This window comes from Fundulus heteroclitus, chromosome 21 (genome assembly GCF_011125445.2).
Source record: "Fundulus heteroclitus isolate FHET01 chromosome 21, MU-UCD_Fhet_4.1, whole genome shotgun sequence".
Classification (NCBI taxonomy): domain Eukaryota; kingdom Metazoa; phylum Chordata; class Actinopteri; order Cyprinodontiformes; family Fundulidae; genus Fundulus; species Fundulus heteroclitus.
Genome location: NC_046381.1, coordinates 31,436,705 through 31,447,770, shown reverse-complemented (window position 1 = coordinate 31,447,770; position 11,066 = coordinate 31,436,705). Strand labels below are relative to the sequence as shown.

General features: G+C 39.9%; 1 protein-coding gene across 1 annotated transcript in view; it reads left to right on the top strand.

Annotated features, from left to right (window-relative positions):
* LOC105928002 (partitioning defective 3 homolog) overlaps positions 1–11,066 on the top strand; it is a gene marked incomplete in the record, with an annotated part of 353,527 nt that overhangs the window by 79,123 nt on the left and 263,338 nt on the right. The window contains 2 exon segments of the mRNA XM_036125173.1: positions 3,302–3,486; positions 7,421–7,558. Of these exon segments, the coding sequence (XP_035981066.1) occupies positions 3,302–3,486; positions 7,421–7,558 (323 nt within the window).

Sequence of the window (11,066 nt, the reverse complement as noted above, 5' to 3'; positions counted from 1 at the left end):
AATAACAGGATATCCCAATTTCAAGTGAAAATGCTTCAATCAACAAATGGGGAAAACTAAATAAAAAAATGAAAAAAAATAGATGAGAATAAAATTGAAGCCAATAACTGATTAAATAAAGTAGCAATGCCACAGTTCAGTGTGAATGTATGTTTAAGAGCTACGGTTGGTTTTGAGGAGTTGGGATTAAGGTCACACTGTGTGTTCAGCCAACCAGTTCACAACCCAAAGCAGAAGGGAAAATTAAATGCTATTTTAGTGAAAGGATATTTCCCGGGATTAGCAGCTCTGTTTAACAACAAAGGAAATGTTGTCTGTGGGTCTATTTAAGAACCCCTCTAAGTCCCACATGTGCCCTTAAGTACCTTTAACACAAACATTGATGTTATGATGAGTGCTGATGGTGAGCTGCGGCCAATCGCAGCAAACGGAAGGAGCTGTGTGCAGGTCTGTCTAGTAGAAACAAAATATACTTTCCAAGAATAAAGCAGACTGGTGGAATGGACTCAAGAAGGTGGAGTTCTCAGGTGACAACATTTCCATGACAGGGAAAACGCCCCCTTCCTGGGAGCTGTCTATGAAAACAGGTTAATTACTGTGCATCTTCTTTGTTCTGTGTGTAGTTTAGTCCTGTTTGTCTCTCTCATGGCTGGGCCCAGCAATCAATCAAAGTGATTTAAAAAAAAATAACACAACCCTCTTTGTTTTAAAGTGTTATAATATGTAACAGTTTGGGCGTACAAGTTAACAATAAACATTTCAAAAGTTCAATCATTCCATCAATAGCAGGCTTCCTTGACGCCGGAAGCAAAAGCATTAATGAAGTAAGATGGACATTGACAAATTAAAGATTTTAAAAGCTTCCAGTAATATCTGACCATGATGTGTTCTGGGAAATACATCAGCTATTTTAATCTATAACAAGTCGATAGCCTATTTGTAAATTCACCAGTAGGGCATAAGATTATGACCACCTCTGCCTATTGCTGCCAAAACAGCAAACGGACTTAACTAGGCCTGGACTCCACAAGGTCACCTGAAAGTCACAAAATATAGTTGCACCAATTATGTTAGAACCAGATCCTTTATGTCCAGTAAGTTGTGAGATGGGGCCTCCACGGACTGGACTTATCCCACAGATGCTTGTGTGGACTGAGATCTGCAGAACCGAGATACCAAACCACCACTTCAAAACCACTGGCTGGGTGGATTTTCCTGATGAAAGAGGCCACGGCCCATGGGGAATGCTGCTTTCATGACAAGGTGTCCACGATCTATAGCAACTGTTAAGAGGTGATATCTGGAACAGTAACATTCACACAGAGGGCAGGATGCAAGGATTTGCTGCAAAAGCTTTGGTCATGACACTGTCGCTGCCAACTTGCCTTCTTCCCATAGTGTATCCTGTCACAATGTTCCTCAGGTGATCCCCACACACACACACACACCTGATCTTGTCACATATGTTCTTTGGCTCATCATCCACCCATCATGATTTGTATTATGCCAAATGCATATTGGGCTTTTTCTTTTGAAATAAATGTATTTTGTCTTTTGAGGTGAAAATACAGCTTTTAACAACAACAGTTTTTATATGTTTTAGATTAGGGAGACCTTTAGTATATAAACTACTTAGGTCATGACTTAATTAGATTGACACTGTCTATGATGCTTCTCTGAGGTTTGCTACCGATTGTGATTTAATCCCACAGAGATGCACTGATTCTTACTCTTTGCATTCAAATGATCATTTGCTGCTCTCTGTGCCATTTCCCCACACAGAACAGGGAAAAAAAGGGGTTTTGTTTACTCGGCTCCGTCTATGCAGAACATGTTGCAAAAAGACTGACAATAAATTGAAGTTATTTCACTGGGTACTTTCAAGTCCAGACTGAGAGCACTAGAGAGCACTAGAGAATTGTGACTGACTTTCTTTATTTGTCTGGCATTTGAATTGTGTAATCTAATTGTAATTGGTGTGGAACTTTCTCTACCTCTTGGCAAGGACTCCTTTAAAAAAACACTCTTAATTTCAAAGAGAGTCTCCTGGTTAAATAATGGTTAGAGTTTTATATATATATATATATATATATATATATATATATATATATATATATATATATATATATATATATATATATATATATATATATATATATATATGCACACAGTACATATATTCCTTAACTATCCAGCTTAGAGCCCTGGATTTAACAAGAACCAGCCAATGCAAAGAGAAATGCAAAAGTTAGCATGGTTTTATTAAATCTTCAGCTATAATTGTAAAGTAAACTCACAACGACGTGCCTGCTGGCTAGCTTTTTTGTGGGTTTTTCATCTTATTTCAAAAGAGACTTAAAGGCCCCTGTAGTCATCTTATAAAATAAATGAAACACATTTGCTACTAAAACACTCATATGAATACCGGCTGTTTGTTTTTTTTTATGGCGAGGCCTTTTTCAGAGAACTACTACTTTGGTAATGAGACAGCATCATAAAAGGCAAAGAGAAACACTGCAACTGCAAACCAACCGAGTCATGGCTGAACTCACTGAGTGCAGACAGAAAGAACATTCATCACGCAAAGTTACTGTAGAGATCCTGCAGAGATCTACAGCTCAGGTGGGGGAACATTTCCACAGGATAACCATTAGTTGCACACCCGACAGATCCTGGCTTCATTGCAGAGTGGCAAAGAGAAAACCATTGCGGAAAGAAAGCCAGAACAAGTGACACGGCAAAAATACGAAAGAATAATCATGCTGAGGGAATGCCTTTCTTGAGCAGGTAAAAGGAAGTTGGTCATAGTTGGTGATAGAGATGGATGGAGCTAAATACATGCCGATCATGGAAGACAACCTTAGTGGCTGCGAAATACTTGAGACCAGATTGGAGGCTCTCCCTCCAACAGGACAGTCAAACCCTATGCCACTATTAAATTGAGAACCTGTGGATTAAAGACAAATACTGGTGTATATCCAGTCTGACTGAGCTTGAACTTTTTCACAGAGACTTGGCACACTGCTCTGTTTCTACGAGTGCAAAGCTGGTGGAGATATACCCCAAAACAGCTGCTGCTGGGATTGCAGTGAAAGTTGATTCTTTACGGCGACTCGGGGGGGGAGCGCAATGCACATGCTCCTGATTTCTAAACATGCTGCAATAATAACAGCAAAGATGAAATCAGTATGCTTTGAAATGATGTATGCTGCAATTGAAAAGGTCTGTAATGTAGCACAGAATGGTTACATAAAGCAGTGCAGTAAGTTCTCCACTGCCCCCTCTGCTTTCCCCACAACAGGTATGGGATTGAACGTCCGTCGAAGCAGCGACCCCTCCTTGGCTGACCTCCCTCCAGGTGAGGCCCTGGTTGGTCAAGAGGAGCCATCCAGAAAGAATCCAGTGCGCTGGTCCACGACTCCTGGTTTCCAGAAGTACAACGTTAAGCCAAGCCCACAGGCCGCCACAAGCACCCTACTGCAACAGGTAACACAACTCTAGCATCGACTGTCAAGCCGAAGTCACTTCATTCATTCACTGACGCAGCATGGAGAATATCAAACAAAACTGTATCTAAAACGGTTAACGTGGTATCGGTGCTTCAGTGGAGGCCTTCTAGTTCACAACGACACCGTTTCAAGTCTCATCTGTACCTTATCAACCACGCTGCATCAGATGTCCTGGAATTGTTTCAATTAGACGTCTTTGATGACAGATAAGTTCACAAAACTCTTCTGCCTTCTCGCAGTCGCCCTCATTTCCATCCGTTTTACCGTCTGCTTCCTTTAATCAAAAGAACAACTGTTAGAAACTGAAACACTGCCAGCAGTGGCACAGGCAGTCCTTATCTGGGACTATCTTCTTCTGACGGCACCTCTTTTATCCATAAAAAGGCAGAACTTGTTAAACACGTTACCTTTTTTCTGCGTTCGCCTTTTTTTCCCCCCCTGCGTTTTATGACTGTAACTCAGGCATCTCCTACCTGTGGCGTCCAACAGGGGTGTGAAACTAATTGGCATGTTAAAATGGCTTCCTCGCAAAGCTCCTGGCAGACCTTCACTGCTGATGGAGAATGAGACATGTTAGCAATCAAAAAGGAAATAAATGAGAACTCAGGAGTTGAGGAAGCTGCTTCACAAGTGATCAGTGTGTCCAGAAGCAGCGGCTGGCTAATCCTATTCAAAGACATTTTCATTGTCAAAGCTATCATTGTCACTATCAGAAAGTGGTATAATGTCTGGGAGGACATGAGTATTAGGTCTCTCATATAAACTGTCAGAATGGTTGTTAAAGCAAAGAGTTTTCATGCTGAGGGAAAATCCAAAGCTGGAGCTTGCACATGCCGTTTGTGAAGTAGATCTTTTTCTTCCCCTGTCTTATGTGCTTCTATGTGTTAACTCCCGTATTCTGCACCCAGCCTATGTAAAATGAGAATGGGTCAACAAGAATGAGAGGACAAACAAAACACAGTTTAATGAACATCCAGCTGCATTTTAAAGGAGAATCGGAATCAACTTTTCAGAGAAATAAAAATGGCAGATAGACAAGACTGGTAAGGTGGAAGTCTGTGATCTCATTTAGCAGTTACTCTGTAAATACTGTGATGTAATGGTTCGAAACATGTAACAGAGAAAACTGAATGGCTTGAAAAATATGACCCATAAAGAATATAAAGAGATCCATGCATTTGAAAAGACTCCAGTACACATCAGAATTTATTTAAGGAGAACAATGAGGACTTTGCATGATATGTCCCCTTTAATATCTTTTGCTTCAGCGTAGAATAAACCAGTTCAGGTTTAACTACTCTAAGTATTTTAGAAAGCAGAAAAAGAAGCATCTGTATATCTGCATTGGAAAATGTTTCTCCCTCTTGTTTCTCAGCCCTCTCTTCTTCTAGCATTGCCACATAGGGACACAGTAAGCAACAGTTCAAATTTCAAAGGCAAATAAATGTATTGGCTGCATTTGAATTCCCCCATGGATTTAAAAGCAAAAACGAAAGGCTGCTGCAGCTTTGGCCTTTACCAGACTTGAGATAAAAAACAGTCCAGGGGCAAGGACCAAGACTTTGCAAACCTGGTCAGATCGCCAGTTCTTAGTAAAACAACTCTACATAACAGATAGTTCGTCGTCACACTTTTCATTGTTAGTTAAAAGTGCATTTGTAAAGTCAATTTAAGACAAAATGGCTGCGATGGACTGGCAACCTGTCCACCTCTGTAGATAAGCACCAGCCCCCCGTGACGCTGCACAGATAAACAGTTGAATACACAAAAAACCTTTAGTTTATGTCATTGGAAAACCTTGACGGCAACCTGCCATGGCAATGGTATGCTGCCATTTTTATCAGACTTATATGAGCCGCCTCAACTTTACAAAAGGACATTTAAATGGTATTATCTTTTGTTATACATCCAACAATACTGTAATCTACAGCATCACTGTTGTTCTAAGGCTGTTTTTTTAGCTCTTAAAAAGACAATCCGTTAGTGATCACTAATGGCAAAACTCATTTGGAGAATGCCTTATACTAAAGAAACCAAATTTTTTCCATTGCCTAGAATTATTTCTTTTCCAGTAAATGTCCACATCCAGCTGATTCAGGTTTTACGAAGCCAACAGAGGTTCTCAGTCAACAGCTGAAAGTGTGAACTCATCACATCCCAGTGACTTCACGACGCTTTAAGATGCCTCGTCACAGTCAAACAAAAAAAAGAAAAGGGAATCAGCGGTCAGTGCTGTGTGCAGGCAGGTTTAATCCTACCCTTTTAGTATCTGGCCTTCTCTGGACTTTATGGTATTATGCGTCGTAAAAGTTTGTGGACAGGAGTCAGTTGTTCCTCTGCGACTGAAACTGTGACGGTTGTTAGGGCTGTCTCCCTATCAGACTCCACATGCTCAGTTGAGTTTTATGGTCCTGTCTGCATTTCTTCCTCAGGCCCCTTCACGGCACATTGAGCTGCGCTGAAAACATGTGCTTTATCAGAACATGCAAGGGTCAGGAGTCTGATTTCTGTATTTACAATTGTTAGCTGCCTTTTAGTGATTGCTAAGCATAACTTGCCCTCTTTGCTCCGTCTCGTCTTTCTCGTTTCCTGCCTTCTCATGTTTTACAATGAAAGACCTGCATAGTTTGTTCAGTGTTGTTACATGCCTCTGTTATTTTACAATACGATCCTTATATGGTGCACATATCTGAACTTTAGTTTCTTGCTCCAGATTTTGTAATATTTTTAATAATCAAATCCTAAATCCCTGCACATCTTTTATGTTGAATCCCTCAACTTTGGGTTTTGATGTTTAATTGCTTTTTTTCTGCCCTCTGATAGTTTTGCCTACAAACTTTTAGTCGTTGAGATTTCAAATTCAAAGCTTGCATGTCTGGAATATCAAAGTGTTCTTGGGATGTAGTTTTTCTCAGGTCTAGTGGTGTTTGAAGTTACCTTGACAGGCGATTTTTGGAAGGTTCTTTTTTATGTAATGGAGGAGCTTAGGTTTGGGACTCCTAATAAAAAGTTCCTAAAGCTGTGAGGAAAGGTCAGGGAAACGGTGAAAACTGATTTTATGAAACTTGAAAAAAAAAGTTTTGATGCATGGTGCAAAAAAACACTAAACACCTTCCGCCACCAGGTGTCTTTTTTCCAACTGTTTGGTTTGTGGCTGATTTCTCACCTATAACTTTTGTAAAGCTTTGATCTAGCATTTTGACCAAAAATGTTACTATTTTATAACCAAGAGAAAATAGCGATGAAGCTAACAGTTTAAGTAGCATCCTCTAGTGGCAGTAGGCATTATGAGCGCAGTTAGCTTAGCTAGTTAAAAACAACAATAACCTGTGTGTTTCATAGAGAAACACACAGGTTATTGTTTATGGTAGGCTAAAAACATTTGGCAAAGCCAGCATGTTTTATCTAGACAGAGGTTTAAAGCTTTAAGGTATAAAACACAGAAACTTTGCTGTAATACCTTCCCGGTATGTCCTGTAGTCTGTTCTGAGTTAGTTCGCTTCCTTTCGATGGAAAATCCCCAAGGCAGAACGAGTTGATGTCCTGTAGCGGAAAGCTCCTTCTCATACCAGAAAAAGAAATTCCCTAAACCGCAAACGAAGAAAGAAACAGACCAGAACGCGCTGAAAGCCCAGCTGTTTGCTGTAGCCGCCTGAAGGAAGATACACTTTTTTTCTTCCTCTGGCTTCATTTTAAACGCCAAGCTTTTGGTGCATCTCTTATGTTCTAAGCTACAGATGTGAAAGTTAGATCGAACAATCTGTAAACATTCCGTTTTTTGGACAGTTTCTGCTGATTTAATTCCTGTTTTAGCAGTGGCAAAATCATTTTTCTCCATTGAAAGCTACCAATGTATCACAGCGATGTAATGGAACACAGTAATAAATGTACCCTTTCTTGTTGTCTGGCAGGGCAGAGGGGCCCAAGCCTATCGGAGTCTTCCTCGTGATGCGAGTGGCTGGACTACTCAGTTTCACAGAGACATGATGCGCTCTTCCCTTAGTGCCAACCATCCGATGGTCGACCAGTGGCTTGACAAGCAGGAACAGGTATGATGGTAGAGCCGATATCAGCAGCAAAGGTTACACTCCAGTATTCAAAGATACAGCATATATACTTGCAAATAAGCCAAAGTAATATACAAAATTTAAATCTAGGTCCCTTTTTTTGTTTGCTCCTCGATGTTAAAATTAATTTTTAATCTGTTTTTACAGTTCCTGAATATAAATAATCGATTATCTATTATTATCTAAAAATTATTATTAGCATACAGATATTTTAAGGCTAAGAGGTAGAATTGAGAAACCTTGAGCAAATACCATCTGAAAATGAGCTTGATTAAATTTTGCAAGAAAAGTTTAAGTACAAAGCATAGACCTGAAGCAGACTGTTCGGTGTGTAAGGTATGAGGCACTACTTAGTAATTAACACTGAAACAGCTGAATGACCTCCAAGGGGTACCGATTGGTGCCAAAATCAAATTTTTAATTCAAGTCACTAATCCCGTGCTTTGGAGTGACTTTTGGGTCTGCAATCAGCTAATTAAACTCAGTCATGCACCATTTTGACCTCTGCAGTCCTGTGAAGAACTTTTTAGCTCATTTTCATTTTTTTTCCCCCCAAAGAACAGTAACCCAAACAGCAGAACATGCCAGAGCTACTCTGACTGCTATTAGCTAAAAAAAATCATACAGCGGACATTTCACCAAATCCCAGTGCGGATGCCAGTTGAATATAAAAGTGGGAATTAGTTTACCTTACCAAAATGTAGGAGGTGTTGCATCATGTAACAGTTTAGGTAAAGAACAGCAATAAATGTGTCTGGCTGGAAAATTATTTTCTTGTCTGGTCATCAATTCTGCAATGTACCGGGCGCACGAAAAGGAGAAGCAGCAGTTGCTCCTGAAAATGCTTGCTAGGAGTGACAATGTTAAAACTATTTCGGTTGATGCGTCGTCTGAATATTTGTCTTTGACATTATATTTGTTGGCTTTTTCATATCTTTAAATGTATAATTCCACTTAGGCTTTTTGCAAACTTTCAGAGATAATAATATCTTTGTACGCTTGTCTAAGCTCATGTTTTATGCATAATCTGCCAACAATGAAAAACTACTCATAAAAAATTAAGTTTAGAGTTGAACTGTATATTTTTTTCTATATATTGAATCCATAATCTCAGCCTAGGTTTTGATGGGTGCATTAATTAAGCAACAAAAGTCAAAGACTTTTGACTGACAGTGAGTGACTTTTATCTTTGTTAAATCTAGCTGCAATGTCAGCTCACTGTCCAACCTGAAACAGCCGCTGACTGACAGGCTCCCCGCCTCTGCTCTATCTGCTGATACATTTCATGGAGTAACGGTGTAAAGTGTTAGTGATTGCAGGCTTGTCTCCTCACTTCGCACCTCCTCGCTCTGTTGGTACTTTATGATTGAGTCAGCCTGCGACTGGTCCCTCTACTCCTCAGTCTGTCAAAGGAGAGAAAATATGCTTCCTTTAAAAGTTATTAAAAGTGACAGAGCCTCTCAGCGGGGAGAGCAGAAATGACCTTGGGAGGTGTTAAAGTGCTGAGCTTGATGAGAAGAAGATTTCCCCCAGTCCGTGTGTCAGGCTCTTACTCTTCATTATCGGCTACCTGCTCTGACTTGTAAAGAAAGATTAAGAAACGCCAAGGAAAGGATGTGGGAAGATGAGGGATTGCAGAATGAGTTGAAGAACTAAAGGTAGTCAAAGTGAAAAATGTTTGATTGATATATAAAATACAAAACCAGCTTTTTTTCCTGTTCCCAGTTCAGGATATTTACAATGTGTTTAAGAGGCTGAGGTACCATCAGTTAAAGCTAAAGCTAAAGACTACAGGCATGTTTATCTCGTATACGTATTTTCTCTGCAAGATTTGTGTAAAGATTGGAAGGCAGGAAATAAAATTTTTTAATTATTTTGGTTGGAAAAAGACATTAAGTTTTTATTTATGAAATGGCACAGGTTTGAAGGCAAAGAAACCCCAGAATTGACTTTTAAAGCATTCAGTAGTATTGGCATCATGTGTACTTGCACCAATAGATTGCTATGAGCAGAGATGGTACATTTACACTGAGAAATCTGCTGTTGACAGGAAGTAGATGAATTTCAGCTAGTCCCGCCCAGACAACTGAGCGTTTGGTTCAAATTCAAAAATGTGATTCTTTTTGCGGTCATTGAACACACTAAATGCAAGTAGGACCAGCTGACACTGACAACAACATGGACATAAACGTGTTACTGTGTGAAAACACCCAAACTTCGTGATCTTCAGTAGCAGCCAGGTGTTTCAGATAGGGCTGGTACGAATTATTGGAACACCATGATGTTGAAAATGTATTGAGGCAAATTATCTGCAATGATGCTTTGTCTAATTCTTTAACTGGTAACTATTCAGCGTGCTGGCTTCCAGGCTGGTGGTTATCTGTGTTGAATAACACTGTCTGAGCTGAGATGTGGATGTTGACTGCACTTATCAGCTACGGAATCGGACAGCGAGCCGCCAAAAGAAGCACAGAGAAAACGACACCAAAGTGTTAAAAGTGTGGGATCCCTTTAAACTTGAGCAGAAAACATAGCAGTGCGTGTACTGCTACACCGAGTTAGCATTTCATAATAACACGTCCTTGATGCTGCAACACTTCTCGTGTCACTTCGCCACTGAGCTCTGTGGCTCACTGTAACACAGTGATGTTTCATGGTCAAAAGATCTGAGAGCCGAAGGTTTGCTTTTCCGTCTCCTTCCTCTGCCTGGCTCTCAGTGCTCAGCCCCAGCTCTGCTCACAGCACAACTTTGTTTTGATCGGCCAGCATGGCAGCCAATCGCGTGAGGATATAGCATCATGCCATTAGTTGCTAGCGAGACAGCAGACGGCAGTGAGGAGAGTGTGTGAGTTAGTGTAACTTGGCCATTATATGGGTTCTATTTTTTGGGATACTATTATGCTCTTTGATGTTAAAAAAAATCCAGACTGCAGTATACAAGTGAGACTTTGTGTACTTTTCTGTGACCATTCTCACTCCAGAGGCAGCTAGCGCTGTGTTGATGTTAAGTCAAGCAGAAAGAGCTGAGCTTTAGACACAAACCCAAGAACAGACAAACTTGCTGCAGATGCATCCTATTTAACAAATATTCAAATGTACACCAAATACATGCTATGTTATTGCATTTAAAACAATAAAATGTTGATTTTCTTTTCAAACCACAAACTTAATTATTTGTTGTGTTAATTTCATATACCAATTACTCATTGAATAAGCTTAACTAGTGAATGAATGGGCATATTTTGTTATCCTAATTACTCGATTTATCCTCAGAGTAATCAATAGAATACTTGAATAGAATATCATTACTATAATAATCGTTACAAAATTGGGAGCTTGTAAAATGTGCACTAGACTGAGCGGTGCATCTCTATGCATTAGTTTTTTCATACTTTCGCCATGAGCGAGACGAAAACAATACCTCTCTCATGTTTCCATGATAAACAATAAGCAGCTGCCAGTAGTTACTGACTTCATTTTAATCCAATTC